Here is a 24513-nt window from a genome sequence, read left to right as displayed (position 1 = left end):
AAAGTAATAAACCAACAAGATATAATGACTATAAATATTTATGCCACAATAGCAGTGCACACAAAGTAGACCACAATGCAATAACACTGAGTAACTTCAACCTCTCTCATCAACTGGATACATCATCCAGACATAAACTAAGTAAAGATTCTTCAGAACTAAAAAACACTACTAACCAAACGGACTTAACAGACATCGATATAATATTTCATCCACTGACAACTGAATTCACTTTGTTCTTGAGCAGTACATGGAACATTCTCTAAAACATGGTATTTTAAGACACAAAGCAAATCTTAGCCAAGCCCTGTGCAGATCTCCAGTGCCAGCCCCAGCACTGCAGCTCCCCATCTACCAACATGTTGGGTCACCTCAGCCACCATTTTGGATTATCCCCAATGCCACTACCACCATATTTAGTTGGGGCAGCTTCCATCCTGGGACACCTAGCCAGAGACTAGAAGCTCATTATCAAGGTACCTACAAGTCAGTCACTTTTGCTGCCAACAACTTGAGACATGGTCACTTACATTCAGGGTTATCAGCCAGGTCCTAAAAGATCATCACCAAGATCCCTGCAGACTTGGTTGCATCTGAGGTATCCCTGATAGGTGAGCTAAGAGCCACCATCTTGCTGCAGAGGGAGGAGAGAGCCTTACAAGGTCAGTAGGTGGGAAAAGGGGTGTGAGTAAATCTTGATCCAGGCTCATCCAGTCAACCAGTTCAGCACCCATCAGGATCCCAGAGACAACTAGTGAGCACTTGTTGGGAACCAATGTCAGCCTGGTCCACGACTCCACTGAGCACCTGGTCCCGCCAGTTTGGCAATCAAAAGGGTCCTCCTACTCCTCAATCCCCAGTCTCCCAACCATCCCCTGGCCACCAACCTGCCCACTGCCTGCAGCTGGCATACAGCTTTTAACACCTGGTCCTGATTTGCCTAATATAGAATAGCTTTCCAAGATAGGCACACAGGTCCTGGCACTTGGCACTCAGGACCTCCAGGGAGAGAGGTTCCTGATTGGAAAGTTGAAAGGGCAGGGACAGAGAGATACAATTTAGAGACTAAATTGTGGGGTCCACAAGTGAGGGGAAAAAGCTAAGACCATGCTCCTGTGTCCCAAAGGAGACTCCTGGGGTGCAATCATCCAGAGGAACTGGCAGTGGCTATACTCTGCCTCCAGGATTCCTGCCTCCAAGTCTAATCCTCCTACCTTAGCTAACTATCATCATCCTGAGGGTGGAGTTACCAGCAAAGTCCAGACAATTCCACATATCAGAAGAGAAGGGAGGCAGAGAAGATACTGTATTCCAATAGAAACAATTGTTCAATTTTCTTTCAAGAATCTTTTTTTTTCTTTTCTCATTTCCTGCTCTCACATCCCTAGCATCTTTGCAATCAACTAGCTTTCATGCATCAGGCTAATGAAGACTGGGAGGTGTGAATAGTATATTACAGTTTTGTTGTAGATTCTTTTTTTAACATTATTATTTTTATTATTTTTTATTTTCATTTTTATTTCATTTTTTGTTCACTCTATTTTCCTCTTATCTGTTTCCTCAGTCTCTTTATCCCTTTTCTCCTACTAACAACCACCTTCTTTTGATTCCCCTTTTACTCTTGCCATGATCTAGTACCTCTATATTCTCACTTCTTACCTCATTAACATTACATCCTATGTCCCTCCCCCATCCTCTTTGTCCACCATTACAAATTATAGACCTTACTGCAAAACTACTGCTTATGCTATAAATAATAACTGAACACATCATATATGTTTACTATGATAATACTGTTAACATCTTAATAGGCACTATTTGGTTTAAGGCTGTATACTGGTTGCACTGGGTGCTGTTAATATTGATCTGCCCCTTAAAGATGAGATATTAGAATCCTGGGGACATGATAAATCTATAGGGTGGAAACTATAATACCTCAGATCTGCAGTGTTAGAGGGGAAGATATACAAACTGCATGGGGAAAAAAAAAGGGAAGTGCCCCAAACAAACCAAGATACTATATTAACAGAATCCATTGATAGCACAGTAGAAGAAATGTCAGAAAAGGAATTCAGAACATGCATAATTAAAATGACCTGCAAAATAAAGGATGATATAAGAGAGCAAATGCACACAACAAAGTATCACTTCAGTATACACTTAAAAGATCAAATGCAGGAAACAAAAGAGTATTTCAGTAAAGAGAGATTGTGGGGGGGAAAAAAATCCTCAAAACAAAGGAAAAAATAAACCAAATAAAAAACTCTATAGAAACAATCACCAACAGACTAGATCACTTGGAAGACAGAACCCCAGACAATGAAAACAAAATATTTAATCTAGAAAATAAAGTTGACCACACAGATGAGATGGTAAAAAATCATGAACAGAACCTGCAAGAATTAAGGGATAACATGAAAAGACCAAATTTAAGAATTACTGGGATTGAGGAAGGCACAGAGATACAGACCAAAGGAATGAACAGTCTATTCAATGAAATAATATCAGAAAATTTCCCAAACCTTCAGAATGAATGGAAAATCAAATTTTGTACAGGACACCAAATGTACAACATTACAACCAGATCCAAACCAAGACACATTATAATGAAAATGCCCAACCTACAAAATAAAGATAGAATTTAAAAGGCCATGAGAGAAAAGTATCAGATCACAAATACAGGGAAACCAGTACAGATAACAGCAGATTTCTCAGTCCAGACCCTAAAAGCTAGAAAAGCCTAAAACAATATATAACAAGAAAGAATCTTATACCCAGCAAAACTAACCTTCAGATTTGATGATGATACAAAAACCTTCCATGATAAACAAAAGTTAGAAGAATTTACAAATACAAAACCTGTACAGCAGAACGTTCTCAGCAAAATATTCCATGAGGAGGAAATGAAAAACAAAATGAAAATCAGCAAAGGGAGGAACTACACTAAAGGAAAAGCCAATCAAAGGAGAAACCAAGTCAAGTTAAAAACCTAAAATAAGCCAAAATGACTGAGAATACAAATTATATCTCAATAATAACCCTGAATGTTAATGACCTAAACTCATCAAACAAAAGACATAGACTGGCAGACTGAATTTTAAAGAGACCCATATGATATCTTCAAGAGACTCACCTCCTAGGAAAAGACATCCACAGACTGAAGGTGAAAGGCTAGGAAAAACCATATCATGCCCATAGACTTAGTGAAAAAGCAGGGGTTTCCATCCTTATACCAGACAAAGTGGACTTCAAGCCAAAGTTAGTCAGAAGGGATAAGGAAGGACATATCATACTGCTTAAGGGAACCATAAATCAATAAGATATAACAAATGTAAATATTTATGCCCCAAACAATGGAGCATCTATGTACATTAAACAAGCCCTTCTCTATTTTAGGAATCAAACAGACCACAACACAATAATTGGGTGACTTTAACACACTTCTCTCACCACTGGACAGATCTTCCAAACAAAAACTGAACAAAGAAATAAAAGAATTAAATAATATAATCAATAATTCAGACTTAACAGATATATATAGAACATTCAATCCATTAATGAGCAAATACACTTTTTTCTCAGCAGCACACAGATCCTTCTCTAAAACAGATCATATGCAACTCTTAGCAAATACAAAAAAAAGAGATACTACCTTGCTTTCTATCAGATCATAACGAATGAAATCAGAAATCAATGATAAAGTAAGAAATAGAAACTACTGCAACACCTGGAGACTAAATAATATACTACTGAATGATGCACGGATAGCAAAAGACATCAAGGAAGGGATAAAAAAAATTCTTAGAGGTACGAGAACACTGATATAACAGATCAAAATCTCTGGGACACTATGAAAGCAGTACAAAGGAGAAAATTCATTGGATTGAGCACATACAATATAAGAAAAAAAGTCAACAAATGAATGACCTAACATTATATCTCAAAGCCCTAGAAAAAGAACAGGTCAACATCAAAAATAGAATACAGGAAATCATTAAATCAGAGCTGCAATCAACAAAATTGAAACAAAATTAACAACTGAGAAAACTGACAGAACAAAAAGTTGGTTCTTTGAAAAAATAAACAAAATTGATAAACCCTAACCACACTAACAAAGGAGAAAACTCAAATTACCAAAATTAGTAATGAAAAAGGAAATATCACAAGACAATACTGAAATACAAAACATAATTAGAAGCTATTTTGAAAATCTCAAAGCTTTCAACAAATTTCTAGAGACCTATGATCCATCCAAACTGAATCAGGATGACATACAAAATTTAAACAGATCAATTTGAAGCAAAGAAATAAAAGACACCATCAAAAGCCTACCAACCAAGAAAAGACTGGAAACAGAATCTCAGTCAAGATTCTATAAGACTTTCAAAGAAGAGCTAATACCAATACTCCTCAAAATATTCCATCAAATAGAAAAGGAGGGAAATCCTTCCAAACTCAATCTATGAAGTTAGTATTACCCTGATACCAGAACCATACAAAGATACATCAAAATAAAGAAAACTTCAGACCAATATCCCTGTTGAACACAGATGCAAAAATTCTTAACAAAATTCTGGCAAACCGCACACGAAAATATATTAAAAAGATAGTTCACCATGATCAAGTGAAGTTCATCCCAGGGAAGCAAAGTTGGTTCAACATCCGGAAATCAATAAATGTAATTCATCACATCAATAGACTTAATGTTAGGAATCATATGATCATTTCAATAGATGTAGAAAAAGCATTTGATAAAATACAGCACCACTTCATGCTCAAAACACTAGAAAAAACAGAGATAGTAGGAACGTACCTCAACATTGTAAAGGCTATCTATGCTAAGCCCAAGGTCAACATGATTCTAAATGGAGAAAAATTGAAAGCATTCCCTCTAAAAACTGGAACAAGGCAGGGATGCCCTCTTTCACCACTTCTTTTCAATACAGTCCTTGAAATTCCAGCCAGAGCAATCAGACAGACCAAAAAAATTAAAGGAATATGAATAGGAAAAAAAGAACTCCAACTATCACTATTTGCCAACAACATGATTCTATATTTAGAGGATCCAAAAAATTCCACCAGAAAATTTCTAGAACTAATAAATGAATTCAGCCAAGTAGCAGGATATAAAATCAACATAAGTGATGAATTCTCTGAAAGAGAAATTAGGAAAACTACCAAATTCACAATAGCCTCAAAAAATAAAATACTTGGGAATCAATCTAACAAAAGAGGTGAAAGATCTCTACAATGAAGATTTAAAGAACACTGAATAAAGAAATTGAAGACCATAGAAGATGGAAAGACCTCCCATATTCTTGGATAGGCAGAATTAATATTGTCAAAATGGCCATACTACCAAAAGTGTTATACAGATTCAGTGCAACTCCTATTAAAATCCCAAATATGACATATTATCTCATAGAAATAGAGAAAGCAATCATGAAATTCACTTGAAAAATAAGAGATCCAGAATAGCCAAGCAATCCTTAGAATAAAGAGTGAAGCAGTAGGTATCACAATACCAGACTTTAAACCATACTATGGAGCAATAGTAACAAAAACAGCATGGTATTGGCACCAAAACAGATACATACGTCAATGGTACAGAATGGAAGACACAGAGACAAAACCACATAAACACAGTTATCTCATACTAGACAAAGGTGCCAAGAATATACATTGGAGAAAAGGCAGTCTCTCAACAAATGGTGCTGGGAAACTGGAAATCCATATGCAGCAAAATGAAATTAAACCCCTCTCACCCTGCACAAACTCAACTCGAAATGAATCAAGGACCTAGGAATTAGACCAGAGACCCTGCACCAACCAGAAGAAAAAGTAGGCCCAATTCTTCATCATGCTGACTTAGGACCAGACTTCCTTAACAAAACTCCCAAAGCACAAGAAATGAATCAGAATGCATTCTGCTGTCATGTAAAACTAAATAGAACAATTTTTTTAAAAAGCAAATCTTAGCAAATAATAAAAAAGATAATTCCTTGCATCCAATCAGATTATAATGGAATGAAATTAGAAATCAATGACAAGATAAAAAACAGAAACCCTCTAACGCCTGGCAATTAAATAATACACTTTTGAATGACAAATGGATCACAGAAGAAACCAGGGGAGAAATTTTAAAAATTTAGAAACAAATTAAAATAGAGATAGAGCATATCAAAATCCCTGGAACTGGACCAGGCATAGTGTTGCACACCTGAGATTCCAATGACAGGAGGCTGAGGCAGAAGGATTTCAAGTTTCTGACCAGCCTTAGCAACTCAGTAAGGCCCTGTCTCAAAATAAAAAATAAAGAGGTGGGGATGTGGCTCAGTGGTTTAAGCACCTCTAGATTCAATCCCCAGTACTTAAAAAAGAAAGGAGAGAAGATGCCATTAACAAAATTAGAGATTTTTAAAAGTTGGTATCACCTCAGACACTACTAAAATTCAAACAATCATTAGAAACTATTTTGAAAATTTATATCCAACAAACTAGAAAATCTTGAAGATATTGATTGGCAAATTCCTAGAGATACATGACCTACTCAAATTGAACCATGAGGACATAGAAAACTTAAACAGACCAATATCAAGTAATGAAATTGGAAAGAAAAGCCCAAGAGCAGATGATTCTCTGTCAATTTCTACCAGACTCTTAAAGAACAACTAATGCCAATCCTCCCCAAATTATTACATGAAATAGAAAAGGAGGAAACACTCCTAAATTCACTGTGAGGCCAATATCACTCTGATACCAAAATCAGACAAAAACACATTAAGGAAAGAAAACTTCAGACCAATATCCTTGATGAACATAGATGCAAAAATTCTTAATAAAATATTGGCAAACCACCTCCAAAAACACATTAAGAAGATAGTGCATCATGATCAAGTAGGTTTTATCCCACAAATACAAGGCTGTTTCAACACATGCAAATTAATAAATGTAACTCACCACATATACAGAGAATCACAATTATCTCAATAAAGAAAAATCATTCAACAAAGTTCAGCACCCATTCATGTTCCTCACTAGAGGAAGTGAAGACAGAAGGAACTTACCTTAACATTGCAATGGTTACATATTACAAACCCAAGGCCAACATCATACTCAACACAGAAAAACTGAAAGCATTTCCTCTAAAATAAGGAAGAAGACAAGGACATCCACTCTTACCACTCCTATTCAAACAGTCCTTGAAACTCTAGCCAGAACAATCAACAAAGAGAAGGAAATTAGAGAGATAAAATTGGAAAAGAAGTCATCAAATGATCTCTGCAGATGACATGATCCTATATTTGGAAGACCCAAAAATTCCACCAGAAGATTTTCTGGAGCTGATAAACAAATTTAGTAAAGTAGCAGGATAAAAGATCAGCATACATAAAGCAGTTGCTTTCCTATATACCAATAATGAATCTGCTGAAAAACAAATTAGGAAAAGTATCCCATTCACAATAACCTCAAAAAAACAAATACTGAGAAATAAATCTATCCAAGGAGATGAAAGATATCTACATTGAAAACAAGAGAACACTGAAAAAAGAAATCAAAGACCTTAGAAAGACTGAAAGACGTTCCGTGATCTTGTATGGGTAGAACATTATCAAAGTGAACATACTACCAAAAGCATTATACAGATTAAATGTAATTCCCATCAAAATATCAATGATGTCCTTCACAGAACTAGGAAAAAACTGTTATAAAAATAATTTGGAAATCCAGAAAACCAAAGCAATCCTGAGAAAGAACAATGCTGGAGGCTGTCAACACAAAACTGAACCTCAAATTATACTACAGAGTTGTAGTAAAAAAAAAAACTGCATGGTACTGGCACCAAAACAGACATAAAGACCAATGGAATAGAAGACAAAGACAAACACACATAGATAAAATTACCTGATACTTGATAAAGGTGCCAAAAACATACACTGAAGAAAAGATTTCCTTTTTAACAAATGGTGCTGAAAAAACTATATCCACATGTCAAAGAATGAAACTATACATCTATTTATCACACTGCATGAAAAGTAAGTTAAAGTGAATCAAAGACCTAGGAATTAAACCAGAAACTCTGCAACTGTTAAAATGTAGGCCCAACTCTCCCAACATACTGGCACAGACACTCACTTCCTTAGCAAGACTTTTCCTAAAGCTCAAGAAATAAAAACAAGAATCAGTAAGTGGGGCAGCATCAAATTAAAAAGCTTCGTCAGAGCAAAGGAAAACTATTAAGAGCATGAAGGACAGAGTCTACTGTATGAGATTAAAACTTTGCCAGCTGCTCCCCAAATAGGGGATTAATATCTAGAATACATAAAGAACTCAAAAAATTAACAGCAAAAAAAATCAATAAATGGGCAGAAGAATTAAATAGAACTTCCTCAAAAAAAATACAAATGGTTAATAAATACATGAAAAAATGTTCAACATCACTACCAATCAGGGAAATGCAAATCAAAACTACAATGAGACCACACATGGTAGTGCACACTCGTAATCCCTGTGGCTCAGGAGGCTAAGGCAGGAGGATCGTGAGTTCAAAGCCAGCTTCAGTAACTTAGCAAGACCCTGTCTCAAAATTAAAAATTTATAAAGGGCTGTAGACATAGCTCAGTGATACAATGCTCCTGGGTTCACTCCCTAATATCCCACCCTCAGAAAAAAGGTATACCAGAAAACCTGGGTTTTAATTTTATTCTGATATAAGCAAGTCTGAGAGTTTTAAATCTTAGTATTATGGTTTGGATGTGAGGTGTCCCTCGAAAAGCTCACTTGTGAGACAATGCAGGAAGTTTCAGAGGAGAAATGATTGGGTTGTAAGAGTCTTAACCCAATCAGTCAATTAATCCCTGATGGGATTCATTGAAGTGGTAGGGTGTGGCTAGAGGAGATTAGAATTAGGGCGTGGCTTTGGAGTACATATTTTGTATCTGGAGAGTAGAGTTTCTCTCCCCCCACTTTCTGCTCCCCACCCCACCCTCCCTTTTCCCCTCCCTCTTGCTCTCTCTCTCCTTCTGATGATGTGAGCTGCTTCCTCTGCCACACTCTTCACCATGATGTTCTGCCTCACGTCAAGCCCTGAGGCATGCAGCCGGCCTTCTATGCACTAAGACCTCTGAAACTGTGAGACCTCAAATAAACCTCTCCTCCTCTATAATAGTACTGATCAGATCATTTAGTCACAGCAGCAAAATAGCTGACTAAAACACTTAAGTCTTTTTATTGCAAATATATATAACAAAATATATATATGTAAATATATGTGTGTATATATACATGTAGAACCAACATGTGGCATACTCTTAATTTTACCAGAGGCAATAATAAAAATAATAGCAGACATTTATGGAGGGAAAAAACACCTATCACATCACAGAAAAACTGATGAAAACCTAAAACAAGAGAAAAATCTGAGAGTACACAGAGGATAGGAAAATAACAACTCATTGCCTTTAAAGGAATAATAATAAGACCAACAGCTTTGCATTGTATAGGAAGTGACAAAAGTAATAACATAGCAAAATTATGTCTTAAAATATCAATGCCTATTCAGTGGAATAGAAGAGTCAAAATCCTGACTGAAGGAGGTTCAAAATAAAATAGTAAGCAAGAAAATGGAAATGAAACAGTGAATCTAAAAATCACTTTGAGTTCTATCATAAAGAACTCAGAGGGTTTTTTTCCCCTGACAAAAAGGAGTTTTAAGGACTGGGGTTGTAGCTCAGAAGTAAAGTGAGCGTTAGCCCAGCACATGTAAGGCACTGGGTTGAACCCTCAGCACGACATAAAAATAAATAAATTAAATAGAGGTATTGTGTCCATCTACAACTAAAATAAAAATTTTAAAGGAGTTTTAAGGCAGGTGATGTAGATCGTATTTTTGTACTGTGAGAGTGATCCAAGAGGGAAAAAAAAATTTGTTGTTAGGAAAGAGGGTGCTAATTCTGTGAGTGACAACAACTGAAATTTAGCACACACATTAATTGACTAACCAATCCAAACTACTAACCAGTTCAAACTACTGGGAAAACAAAAAGTGATCCCCTCTACTTTCATACTCTTGGATGAGATAGGCTAACCCACATTCTCCTCTCCAAATCTTATAATTTTTACATCTTTAACATAAACATCAGTACCAACAATTCAATTTCTTCATTCCTCTAACCTTGCCCTGGTTATCCACACAGTATCTACTTCGCTAATTAAGCTTCAACGGAACTCATTCCTGACTGTGGTCCCAGTTTCATACTGTTCCCTGTATATTTGCGGATATCTCATCTCTACTTACTCCCATCTCATCTCTACTTACTCCCATATTTTCCAATCAAGATACCACCATAAAATCTCCTTCATTAGCTTAAACACACCTTCCAGTGAGTATTAGTTCTAACTTACATTGTTACCTATTGTTTAGGTTACCTAAGCACTATTTTAACCAAAAGCATCACTACTTATTCCAGGCCAAATGAACTACTTTAAATAGATATACTACTTTCAGCTCTATTTCAGATAACTCCCTTATACAAACAGAAAATCTTATAGATACATACCAGGTCATAAAATTCACTGTTTCAGACATCAGATTCTAGTTCAAGAGTTTTCATTAATTAATATGTTTCCAAGAACTAAAATGGATGACCACAAGATACCAATGCTGCAGTAATTCTAGACCAGAAATTTCAAATCTAGTATTCTTTTCTTCTATGAACATTTCCATTCTACCATAAATTTTGCCAAGTTAGTTCTTTTGTACTTAGTACACACAGGCACACATTCACAGAAAAAGTCACCACTTCATATGCAAAAACATTACTATTCATCTTACTACATCTGAAACACATGCTTTCTATAATAAATGCTAAATGGTTCCTTTCAGTAAAAACTCAAAAGTCTAATTAATCATTTTTACTAATTCGATTCCTGTAAAATGTCAATAGTAACTTAACCATATAGTTTTAAGTATTTTATTCTAAGTGTCAGGTTTTGAAATTCAATAAATGAGTTTGAGACACTTCATAACCTTATAGTTGCCTATTTCAAATGGTATTTTACATTGGTTCTTTTCTTATAGGAGACTTCAACAAAATGTGTAAATTTTCATACAAAGTCATAGTGTGCCACCTAGTGCTACACGACAATTTTACAGAGGCTTGTTCAAATACTACATGCTTCAATTAAAAACAATAAACATCAGTGTTAAGAATTTTTATGTTCAAATCTTACAGTATCATCATATCTTGCAGTATATCAAGAAAGCAAGTATTCAAAATGTTTACCAGTCTCTTTTTCTGAGACTTGCTCCCAGGCTGGGGAAAGAAACTTCCCAGTTTCTTAGTTAAAAATAAAACAAAATAATTTCTATTTTAACAACTTTTCTCATAACCTTAAAATGGTGACAAACTTTGTTTACTAAATTTTTATGTTCATGCCTCTGTAAAACTTTACATACTTCCTTCAAAATCCATCCATACTCAAGTTTACCCACAAAATGAAATTCCCAGACCTTTCCAAATAATTCAGTAAAGAATCTTCTCTTAAAGTCTCACTAAATTAAATTAAATTAAATTCTCACCAAAGTCCTTCCTATTTTTGAGTAACATGAAGACAAGATTATGAGTCAGAGGACACCAGGAGTACATGAAAATTCTAAGAATGGCAGTGCTTGCATAGATTCTTTACAAACCATGAGAAACCATGCAACGGATGCACTTTCCCTACCATTACGGAATAATGAGCTAGAATCCTGGTTAATAATTATTACTATGTCAGTTCTTACTGACAATTTCATGCCTTTTTAAAGGTAAAACCACAGATGAACTGAGGCAGTCTAGACAATTATAAGGAGAAAAAAATTAACTTCCATCTTGTATGAACTATTTGCTTTTTTTTTTGGCGGGGGGGGGGTGTCTCCATGCTAACAGATTAGCCTACATCCTAAATAATACAGTGAGCCTTATCAATTCTACTCCTCAAACATGCTTTGAAAACTTAAATCCAGTACTACCATCCTAGTCCAAGCCATCATCATCACAAGTCAAAATTACAACAGCCCCTATGAGACTATCATATGTTAACCAAAATTACTTGCTTTACCATTCAAAAATAAATAAATGAGCAAACAAATCAGCAGAGTAGACGGAAAAGAACGGGGAAGGAGGAGGGGAAGGAAAGAAGGGGAAAATGGGAACTGAAATGGAGTAAATCAAATTCTGTGCATGTATGACTTGGTCAAAATGAACCCAACTTCTATATTCAACAAAAATGCTCTAATTAAAAAAAGAAAAACTTGCTTTTTCTCCTGTCACAAAGCTAGACAACATTTTCCAGGATTACTATGTGTAATCCTGGAAGTTCTGTACACTGGAACATAGAGAGAAATCAGGCCATTTCCAGGTCTGGTTTATGAAAAAAGCCTCCTGTATCACCATCTACACCATCAGAGCTCTCTCCCTCAGTTTCCTCAATTCCTGGTAAGATCCAGAGGCTTCAGCACAGGATATCTAAAAAATGATGGAGTCAAAAGATGGAAGAAGACTGGTCCAGAGTCATAAAATGGAAGCTCACATGCTGAATATCTGCTCTGAACTATTAAGTAATAAGAAATAAACTAATCTGTTTCTTCCTCTTCTGGTTATAAGGGGCTGGGTAATTGAAACCAACTATCCATCTGAGAAAAAATTGGAAAAGCTAAATAATTTTTTTAAAGCCTCTGCTTAGAAGCACCAGAAAAAAAGAAAAAAAAGAGTAGAAGCAGTGAACAATTACAGAGTCAAAATTGGGGAAAAGCAGAAATGCAAAGAGGTGAAACCAGCAATCGGGGCTGCTTTTCTCACAAAGGGATCTGCCAATTCTAAGAGAGGCAGCCATGGAAGAGAAGCTGAACCAAGTTTGACAGACACAAAAACAGGGAGACAATTTGTCCAAAGCTACCTCAGGCTTTCATTCGGGCTCAGAAGTGTTTCACCCCAGGAATAAAGATAAACCAGAAATACGTTGGCCCTCACTAACAACAAACCCAGTTTTGAGTCATCTCCATTCCTGAATGGATTATAATAAATTGCAACTGCCTATGCCCTAGCCATTTGTGAATAACAAAGGTAAATCTTCTAGGGAAGAAGATATCTCAGGCACCAAATTATCTGCTAAAATATTCATAAATACAGATGATCCTTGACTTACAATGGTTTGATGTGTGGGTTTTTTGACTTTTTGATGGTATGAACATATATACATTTGGGAGAAATCAAGCTGTGAATTTTGATCTTTTTCCCAAGCTAGTGATATACAGTATGATACTCTCATGATGCTAGGCAGCAGTAGTGGGCTATAGCTACCAGTTTGCCACATGATCACAAGGTTAAACAAACTCTTACAATTTCTCTGTTGCTAAGCTATGATGTTTGGTAGGTTAGGTGTAGTAAATGCATTGTTTACTTACAATATTTTCAACTTACAATGAGTATATTGGGGCATATTCCACTGTAAGTCAAAGATCATATGTAATATCTCACGCAATCAAAATCTACCAGACATCTCAAACACAGTGGCATGTGCCTATAGTCCCAACTACTCAGGAGGCTGAGGAAGGAGAATAAATTCAGTCCATGAGTACATGGATAGTCTTGGAAAGATAACATGACTCCAGCTCAGGAGAAAGAAAAAAAAAAAAAAAAAATATATATATATATATAAAATACCTGACATATATTTATATACATATATATACTAGAAAACAAACTAAATGACTGAAAACCTAAAAAAAATTATAGAAAATAGAAATATACCCACACATGATCAAAATAATGGAGTTAGAAAAATATTTCAAGGGCTGGGGAGATAGCTCAGTTGGTAGAGTGCTTGCCTTGCAAGCACAAGACCCTGAGTTCAATCCCCAGCACCGCAAACAAAAAAACAAAAAAAAAAAAAAAAATATTTCAAGTTAACTGACTCTAAAAAATTTAAAAGATAACTAAAAACAGAAATTATAAAACTGAAAAATTTTAGAAAGTAAAATTAAGAACTCAACAGTCAATAGACGGGTTTAACAACAAATTAGTGAATTGGACTAAAACATCCAGAATAAAAACAAAAAGAGAGAAAGAGAGAAAGAGAAAAGAGAACAAGAGACACAGGAAATAAACTGAAATATGAAAAAACAAAAAGTAAAAATGGAATTAAAAGCAAATGAAGGCTAAGAACTTTCCAAAGTTAACAAGAGATGATATCACAAAAACAAGAGGCACTAGGAGTAAAATAATTGTTTTAAATAAAATTTTTAATTTCTCAGAATAAAATTTTTAAAATAAGATAAAAAGACAAACACTAGCCAACTACTGATAACCAAAAAAAAAACAAAAACTTTACAAGTATCTTCAAAATATAGGATCAATAAAACTGCCAAGTGATTTCCTATCAGAAATCATAAATGTAAGAGTCAATGAAATAATATCTTTAATGTGCTAAAAGTAAATAATTACCACAAAGAAATATGTAAAAATATCCACTAAAACACTAATTAAAAATCAAAATAACCAAAACAAACACTAAACATGTAATTACCTGAGGGATGTAGGGATGAGTTATTACCAAATCCAGAGATGTTAGCACTCCCACCTGCTAAAATCTGAATTTTTCTGAACAAATTATTTCATGGATTTCCTGATTATTTAAAAGCTACAGCCAGGTATGGTGGTACACACCTGTAATGCCAGTGGCTCAGGAGGCTAAGGCAGGAGGATCATGAGTTCAAAGTCAGCCTTAGCAATTTAGTGAGACCCTAAGCAACTCAGTAAGACCCTGTCTCTAGACAAAAAAAAAATATTGAAAAGGGCTGGGGATGTGGCTCAGTGGTTAAGCGCCATGGGTTTAATCCCTGGTTACAAAAAAAATAATTAATTAATTATTTTTTTTTTAAATAATTATTTTTAAAAAATAAATGCTATAAACTGTATTTTTTCATTAAAATGCCTTTTTTTCCCCAAACAGTGGTTTAATAATGAAAACATGACACTGAATACTCATGCATATTTGCTTGACAAACTTCTACCCACCTTAGTTCCTAGAATGGAAAAAATGTTAACATAATTATAAAAGAAGATTTTGACAGAAGCTGATATTCCAACCAAATTTGACCCAATTGATTATTTGGGAGAATATTTAATAAGAAACAATCCTTATTAAATCAAACACCCAGAAATGTCTGGTTACCAGAGGGTGATGAGAGACTGAAAACCTGAAGATACGTTCCTGACACTATCTGCAATGGGTAGAATTTGTACTATTTTCAATTGATTATTTTCTTACACTGAAAATCTTGTAGAATAATGATGTGAACACAAACAGAACTTCAGAGAAGTGATTTTATGGTTATTCCAAGAGTATTTAATGAGTTACTATGTGTTTCACTTTTTGGGGGGCACTGTGAAGACTAATGAAATCCTTAAAATGTTCTTTGTATTCATAGCTTTAATTGTCTCACTAGAAATTCAATATATATTTATTTATTTGACTCCCTGCACTGGGAAATAAGCTATATGACAGTTCTGACTACCTAGAAGTTTAATTTTCCAGATAGATAATATATTTTTCTGCTTCAAAAAGCAAACTATATAAGAAGTAGAATATTTCCCATCCCTTCTTATCCTCCATCCAGCCAGTACTACACTTCTGCCGTAACTACTGTTTTTAGTTTTCTATGGATCTTTACAGAGTTCTTTTTTTTTTTTTTACAGAGTTCTTTTATACATACATTAACACATACAAATACGAACTCTTAATTTTCTTCCTTTTACATGAAAGCATGTGTTACAAACATTTCCCCATTTTCCACTTGCTATAAAATGCATTTTTTAAAAATTAAAAAAAACAAAAAAAGTGGGCTGGGTTGTAGCTCATGCTCGCCTAGCACATGTGGGGCCCTGCATTCGATCCTCAGCACCACATGAAAATAAAGGTACTGAATCCACCTACAACTAAAAAATATATTTAAAAAAAAAAAAAAGTTTCAAATGGGTATTCTAGGAAGTAAATAAAATATTACTGAGGTTAAGAACTCAATAAAATGGATTTACCACAAATTTACATTTAAAAAGGATTGGTAAACTGGAAAATAGGACAGTAGGAAAAAAATCTACATGAAAGCACAAGCAAAAAAAGAGAGAAAACAGGAGATACATGAAACACAGCGAAAGTCTAATATGGTATAAATTAAGATTGTAGAAGAGAGAACAAAGAGAATGGGGCAGAAAAAATACATTTAGTTGAAAGGAAATGAATTTCAAGCTAATAAAAGATAGCCCAAGTCTTCCTGAAGCACTACAAAACCCAAGCAGGATAAATACAGCCACACCTAAGCACATTACAGAAAAACTGATAAAAACCTGAAACAATGAGAAAATCTTAAGAGCATACAGAGGGGATAAAAATCCATCACCTCTAAAGGAGTGATCAATACTCAACCAATGCTTCAACAGGAAAAATAAGTATCAGTAAACTGTGAAGTATCTTTAAAGTATTGAAAGGAAATTCCTACAAATCTAATTTATTAACCTGGTAAAAATAGTCAAAAATGAAGGCAAAACAAAAATACTTCCAAACTTGAGGAAAACTTGTTACCAAATTGATACTAAAAGAAAAAAAGAAAGAGCCAGGTGTGGTGGCACATGTCTGTAATCCCAGGAACTCGGGAAGTTGAGGCAGGAGAATCACAAGTTTGAGACTAGCCTGAGCAACTTAGCAAAACCACCTCAAAATTTTTAAAAAAATTTTTTTTAAGGGCTGGGGATGTGGCTCAGTGATTAAGCACCAGTGGTTCCAATCCCCGTTCCCAAAAAAAAAAAAAGGGAGAGAAAGAAGAAAAAAAAGGAAAATTACTCCAGGAAGGAAGAATCCCAGCTCAAATAAGGAATGAATGAACAGTACAAAGGGTAAAAATATAGGTGAACATAAGAGCACAATGATTACACAACAGGAATACTAACTTAAAAATTTATAAAATATAAAAAACAAAGTATATGACAATATCACAAAAGGCAGAAAAGTAGTAAATAGAATTAAAGTCTGGTAAAGTCTTCACAATTGTCCACAAAGTGACCAAAGCAGTAACATAAAAAAAAACTCTAGCTTTTCAATAGGGAATGATGTGATTTTTAGGATACTCAACTCATCAAAAGAATAACAAAATAATATGTAAGTAGCTAAGAGGCATGAAAAATGGAATAAAAGCATTTGAGTAATGTAAAAGAAAGTAAGAAAGCAGGGAAGAAAATGAAGGAAGGTAACAAATGGAGTCAAATAGGAAACAAATATTTACAAGGTAATTTTAAACCTAAATTTACTGATAGTAACATTAAACAGAAAGGATAAAATACAGCAATTAAAATTTAAAAAGGAAAGGAAAAAAGCAGTCAATTAGGTTAAATATCTGATTATGTATTGTTAAAAAGAAACACACCTTCATGTAAAATTTTGTCAGGATGAATCCAGCTACTATATGTAATTATAATGTTCTAATTAAAAAAAAAAAAAAAGATACAACTTAAAAGGTAGGTGAAAAAAATATACCATGAAAACACTAACCAAAAGAATGGAAACTATGCCAATATCAAGCAAAGTAAATTTTAAATTAGAAAATGCTACTAAAGAGTGATACTTTTAAATGTGCAGCACCTCATAACACAAGTAAAATCTGAAATATAAAAAAAAACAGTTATCGCAGATTTCAACATCTCTTTCAGAAGTTGGCAGAATAGGAAAAAACAAGTATAGTGAGCTGGGGTTGTGGCTCAGTGACAGAGCACTTGCCTAGCACATGTGAGGCACTGGGTTCAATCAACACCACAAAAAATAAGAGTACTGTGTCCATCTACAACTAAAAATATGTTTTTTAAAGTATAGAACATGTTAATTAACAAGCTTGACGTTTTTGACATATTGAGAACCCGGCACTCAACAATAGAGAATATACATTTTTTTAGTGTAAGAAATTTTCCAAACCGCCAATCTCTGGAGTCATTAAAGCAGGTCTCACTGAATTTCAAAGTATAGTACATATGAAGAGAGAAAACCAGAATAACTCCCATGAGTTTGAAATTTTAGCAATACATATCAAATAACTCATGAATCAAAAAAGAACGAAAACTGTAAAACACTTTCAATTAAGTAATAATAAAATTATGGCAGGTCAATATTTACAGGATGCAGCTAAAGTCATGCTGAAAGGAAATCTGTTGCAGTTTGGATGTTTAATATCCCCGAAATGCTAATGTAGTAAAGGCCTGGTTTGCAGGGTAGTGCTACCAGAATGTGGTAGAACTTTAGAAGATGGAGCTTTATTGGTGATCTCTAGGTCACTGGGAGGGTGCCCTCAAAGGGAACTGTGGGACTTTGGTATCTCCCTCCCACCCTCCCCTCTCTTCCTCTCTCTCTCTTCTACTTCAAGAAGCTAGAAAAGGAGTATCTTAAATCCAAAGAAAGAAGAAAGCAAATAATAAACAGCAAAAATCAGTAAAATACAAGATCAACACAATAGAGAAAAATAAAATAAAAAAAACAGAAGTGGCTTATTTAAAAACACTGATGAAATTTATACACCCCTTAGCAAGAATGATGTAGCAAAAAAAAAGAAGGCAAAAATACTCAGTATGAGGAATATAAAAGGATCATCACTATAGATCACAGCATCTCCAGAAGTTAAAAAGTTAAAATATTAAAAATGACATTACTGATTTGTCAATTTCTATGAAACTGACAAATTGATAATCTAAATAGTTATTGAAGAAACTGAATCCCACAAAAGAAAATCCAAGCCCCAATGGGTTTCACTAGTGAATTCTCCTAATAATTTAAGAACAAATTTCATTAAGTTCTTTTAGAGAAACAAATCCCAATTCATTTTGAAAGGCCTAACAGGACAACACACTAAAGGTATATTATAATTCAATGTCTTTCAAGAGTAAAGATGTGAAAATCATACACATGTGCACACATACACACAAACATACACATAAATACAGATTTGCAAACAGAATCCGGATAATATCCACAACCAAGTTAATTTTAGAAATGAAAGGGTGGTTTAACATTTTCAATCAATTAATGTAATTCATCCTAACATTCTCAACAAATGGAAAAAAAGCATGAGATAAAACTCAACACCCATTTGTGATAAAAATTCCTAGCAAACAATGCATTTAATGGTATAATATTTAAAAAGAGACAAGGATACCTACCATCACCACTTCCTTTCAATAATGTACTGCAGGTCCCAGTCTGTATTTTTTTTTTAAAAGAGTAATATTGGGAAAAGTACAAGATAAAACTGGAGCACCTTGTTACACTTTTAGAAAGGACAGAAATACTCAAATAATAATAGGGTCATATTAAAAAGACACCAGAGTCAGCTTGAAAGAACACCCACTATCTAAATGAGGAATATTTTGAACATCAAAATGTAATGGATAACAACATTAAATAAAATTTTTAAAACTTACTAAGAGTCCAGACAGTCACACAGATAAATAACTGGAAACAAAACTTTAATAAATGTTATCATCAATGAATTCTAAAACTAGTGACAATGCGACGAGTTACAGGATATTTATATAGCCTCAATGTATTTCTCCATGAATTACTAATTTCACAAGAGAAAACAAAGTTCAAAGTAGAAAAGACTGACAACATACCATATTAACCAAGTGATCAAAGTAGGATGTGTTTATAAACCTCCCAATATCATCATGCACTAAGAACACAGTATTCATGAAACAGTCTGCCAGGAATGCAAAAGCTGAATCTAATGAGGAAATACCACCTAAATTGAGGGAAATTCTTCAAAATAATGGTCCTGTACTCTTTAAAAACAGAAAAGTCAAGACAGAAAAAAAAATGACTGAGGAAAGTTCCAGATTAAAGATCAAAGACTCTTCACAACTGAAGAGATCAAGATAAAAATAACTACAACTGACATTGAAATGATGACAAGCATGCAATATCTGCTGAGGAATATATAATAGTGTTGTATTAATATTAAATTTCCAGACTTCAGCAACCAAATTGTGGTCATATAAGAGAATGTCCTTGTTTTTAGGAAATATATACTTAAGTAGTTAGGGCTTAAGGAATAATGTTGACTTCAAATATTTTCAAACAGTTCAGAGACAAACAAAATTAGAGTTTATAACCAAAAGATCCTCATTGTAGGAAATTCTCAGGATATAGCAGGGAAAAGGAAAATGACCCCAAATTATAGATATGAAAAATCAAAACCTTAGAACTGAGGGGGTTGAGGAGCCAGGAGGGATGAGAGAAAGACATAGATAAATGCACTACTGCCCTTACACCTTTAAGAGAGATCTCTGCTGAGTCCCACTTAAAAAGGTTCGACCTATCAAAAAACATTAAAACCCAAAGATAATCAGTAATTAATTACATAAACAGAAACTAACAGAAAAGGACTTGCAAACTAAATTGGGATCCCCCCCAACCCCATCAGACAATGAGGAGAGGAAAATGGCAAACCACAGACTCTAGCAAGTAAACTGGAGTAAGAATATCTGCTTTTGTTTAAGGTTGGCCACCCTCTATCTCCCCAAGGATATGTATTCCACATATGACATTCCCTCTTCAGGAGGCAGAGGATACTTAGAACTGCCTGAAAATCTTGAATTGGAAAAGTGAAGTGTGCAGAACCTGTTTGCCTCAATTCTCTGGGGAGTTCTACCACTTCACTCCCCAACCCAGATTTAGGAACTATAGTGACCTAACTGCCCTGCCTACCCCAGAGAGAGCATGGTTCCTTTAAGATGTGGCTGGGCTCTGCTTAAAAAAGCAGGCCAGGCAGTAGGCATGAGCTGATTGGTAACCTCAATATTAAGACATGGAAGAAGCTGGTTTCCTCCTTTATTCCGGACTTAGGTCCCATAAGTGTTAGGGGAAAGCCTAGGGAATAGCAATGGTTCCTGAAACAAATATTAAATTTTAAAAGTTTATTTTTAATTTTTTTTTAAATTATCAATGGACATTTATTTATTTATTTATATGTGGTGTTGAGAATCAAACCCAGTGCCTCACACATGCTAGGCAAGCACTCTACCACTAAGCCACAACCCCAGTCCTAAAAAGATGATTAATAAATGAAAAATAGATGGCAGGAAGGAAGAAAAAACAAAGGAGACAACATTAAGGTTAATTGTTCAGAGAGCTTGATCACTTACCATTGTTCTTTCTCTTCTGTGCCAAGATCATTTAATACATAAACCCATGGGTGTGACTCCTATAATAAAATATATACGCATGCCTTTAGTCATAACATTATCAGAAAATCATATGTATTCATAAAAAGATACAAATGTCATTCCCACAGTTTTTATTACATTAAATACAGTAAAATAAAACTGTTCCTTTTCAAAGCCTGTTAAGATATAATATAGCAGGCTTTAAATACTCAATACTGAAAAGTACCTTAATGTTCTCTGAACATACAATGGTAAAGAAACAGGGTTAATTACATCAATAGCATAGATAAGGCATCAAGTTTTTTCCATTTTTTTATTGGTGCATTATGTTGTATATATGGTGGAATCTGTTGTTATATGTTCATACATGCACACAATGTAACAACATAATTTGGCCAACACTGCTATCCTGCATCAAGCTTTTTTTTTTTTAACAACTAACTCATAAAAACACAACCACTTTATATCTTAACCCAATTCAGTTTCACTGAAAGAAAAGCTTCATGAAGTAATATTTATTCCTGTTGTATAAGATGTAATCTGATACATAGTATCATACATACTCTCCAACTCAGTAAAAATCAGTCTTCAGAGTAGCCTACCACATGCTAAATTTTCTCTCTTCCCTTACCTCCCCTCCCTAGTATTCATTCCATTCTAGTCACACTGCCCTTTCTTTAAAAATATTGACATTTTTTAAATTGTGGATGGACACAATAACTTTATTTATCTCTTTATGTAGTGCCATGCTAGGCAGCACTCTACCACTGAGACACAACCCAAGTCCCACACTGCCCTCTTTATGTTCCCTCACAGGCAAGACACACTGTAACCTCAGGGATATTTGTACTTGTTGGACCCCTATCTGCAACACTCATATTTACTGTCTTTGCATGAACGTCATTTTTTCAGTGAGGCCTTCACAAGTAATTTATTCAAAATTGCAATCCTCCCAGACCAACTAAAGCTATGGGAGCTCATCACTACTAGACTAGCCTTATAAGAAATGCTAAGGGAATTTCTCAAGTTGCAATGAAAGAATGCTAACAACATAAAAACATATAAAAATAAAACTCACTGTGATGATCAGAATATAATCAAATTTAGTATGCTCTAAGACAATAAGCATGGTGTAAAAATCATTTTTAACTCCAGTAAGAGAGTTAAAAGAAAAATACAGTAAAAATAACTAAGTCAAGCCAGGCATGGTGGTGCATGCCTGTAATACTAACTACTAGGAAGGTTGAGGAAAGAGGATCCCAAGTTTGAAGCCAGCCTGAGCAACTTAAAATGAAAGTTTGTCTCAAAAGTGAAAAATAAGAAGGGTTACAGATATAGCTCAGTGCTTGCCTACAATGTGCAAGGCCCTGAGTTTAACCCCTGTATCACAAAAATAGTAAAAAAAATAAAAATAAAAACAATGAGCCAGGTGGAGTGACATATACCCCTGGTTCCAGCTTTTTTTTTTTTTTTTTTTTAAATATTTTTAGAAGTTGACAGACTTTTTTTTTTTTTTATTCATTTATTTATATGTGGTACTGAGAATCGAACCCAGTGCCTCACACATGCTAGGCAAGTGCTCTACCACTGAGCCACAACCACAGCCCTGGTTCCAGCTTTTTGGGAGGCTGAGTCAGAAGGATCACTTCAGCCCAGAAGTTCAAGGCCAGCCTGACAACATAGCAAGACCCTGTCTCTAAATAAATAAAAAATAAACTATAACTCCAATAATCTAATATTTTATACATAATGTATAAGAGATGTAATTTTTTACATCATTAACATAAAATGTGCAGAGAAGTTAGAATGTAGTTTTCACATATAATTTAAATTAGGCTGTTATCACCCTAAAATAGAGTATAGTAACTTTAAAATGTTTTATGTAACCTCATGGTAACACAAGAAAAAAGTGTAGTAGATACACAAAAAATAAAGACAAAAATATCAAAGCATACACAGCAAAAACAATCAAATCACAAAGGAAGACATCAAGAGAGGAAGAATGTAACAGGAACTACAAAACAGAAAACAATTAACAAAATGGTAGAAAGTCCTTTCCTGACTGTAATTACTTTAAATGTAAATGGACTAAATTCTTTAAAGACACAGAATAGCTAAATGGATTTTTTTTAAAGGTCCAATTACATGTTTAGTACAAGAGACTAACTTTCGCTTTCAGAACACATATAGGCTGAAAGCAAAGGGATAGAAAAAATTATCCATGCCAATGGTAACCAAAAGATAGCAAACGTAGCTACACTTTCATCAGACAAAACAGACTTTAAGCCACAAAAAAGGCAACATACAATGATAAAGTCAATCAAGAGTACATAACAATTACAAATATAAATATGTCTAAAAGTAGGGCACCTAAAGATACAGGAGAAATATTAAGATAACTGAAGACGACAATACAATAATAACAGTAGGAAATTTCAATATCCTATGTTTTTTAATTTTTAGTTGTAGATGGACACAACTATTTATTTATGTGGTGCTAAGGATCAAACCCAGTGTCTCACGCATACAAGGCAAGCACTCTACCACTGAGGTACAACCCCAGTCCATCAATATCCTATTTTAAACAAGGGTTAGATCAGGTATAACAGTGAATTTGAATGATACTATAGAACAAATGAGCCTAACAAAATGCAAAATATTCCACTCAAAACAGCAAACATTATTGCCAAGCACAAATGGCACATTCTCTAGGATAGATCGTGTTAGGCCACAAAATAAATCTTAACAAATTCAAGAAGATTTGCACAATTTTAAATTTTTTTCTGGCCACACTGGTATGAAACTAGAAATCAGTAACGGGAAAAAAAAGTGAAAATTCTCAAATATGTGAAAATAAACAACACTCCTCAACAATCGATGGGTCAAAGGAGAAATCAAAAGAAGAAATGCTTAAATATTTTGAGGCAAATGAAATGAAAATATATCAAAACATACGGGAGACAACAAATACAGTTCTCAGAGGGATTTTATAACAACAAATGCCTATGTCAAGAAATAAGAGTTGGGCACAGTGGCACACACCTATAATCCCAGCAGCTCAGAAGGCTGAGGCAGGAGGATCTCAAGCTCAAAGCCAGCCTCAGCAAAACTGAATCATTAAGCAACTTAGTGAGACCCTGTTTCTAAATAAAATTACAAAATAGGGCTGGGAATGTGTCTCAGTGGTTGAGTGCCCCTGAGGGAGGGAGGGAGGGAGGGAGGGAGGAAGGAAGGAAGGAAGGAAGGAAGGAAGGAAGGAAGGAAAGATTAT

The 24513-nt window shown here is 34.5% G+C and overlaps 1 protein-coding gene across 5 annotated transcripts in view; it reads right to left on the bottom strand.

Annotated features, from left to right (window-relative positions):
- The window catches only part of SCAPER (S-phase cyclin A associated protein in the ER), a 470315-nt gene that overhangs the window by 432267 nt on the left and 13535 nt on the right, over window positions 1–24513 (bottom strand). For 4 of the 5 annotated variants that reach the window (XM_079128857.1, XM_079128859.1, XM_079128858.1 and 1 more), the window contains one exon: window positions 21222–21280. In XM_079128857.1, coding sequence (XP_078984983.1) covers window positions 21222–21224 — 3 coding nt within the window. In that variant the 5' untranslated portion in view covers window positions 21225–21280. Of the gene's footprint in view, window positions 1–6220; window positions 6337–21221; window positions 21281–24513 lie in introns of those variants that run through there. The other variant, XM_079128861.1, reaches the window with a different exon arrangement.

The sequence above is a fragment of the Sciurus vulgaris genome, assembly GCF_902686455.1.
Source record: "Sciurus vulgaris genome assembly, chromosome: 2".
NCBI classification, from domain to species: domain Eukaryota; kingdom Metazoa; phylum Chordata; class Mammalia; order Rodentia; family Sciuridae; genus Sciurus; species Sciurus vulgaris.
This window is presented reverse-complemented; position numbering and strand designations above follow the sequence as displayed.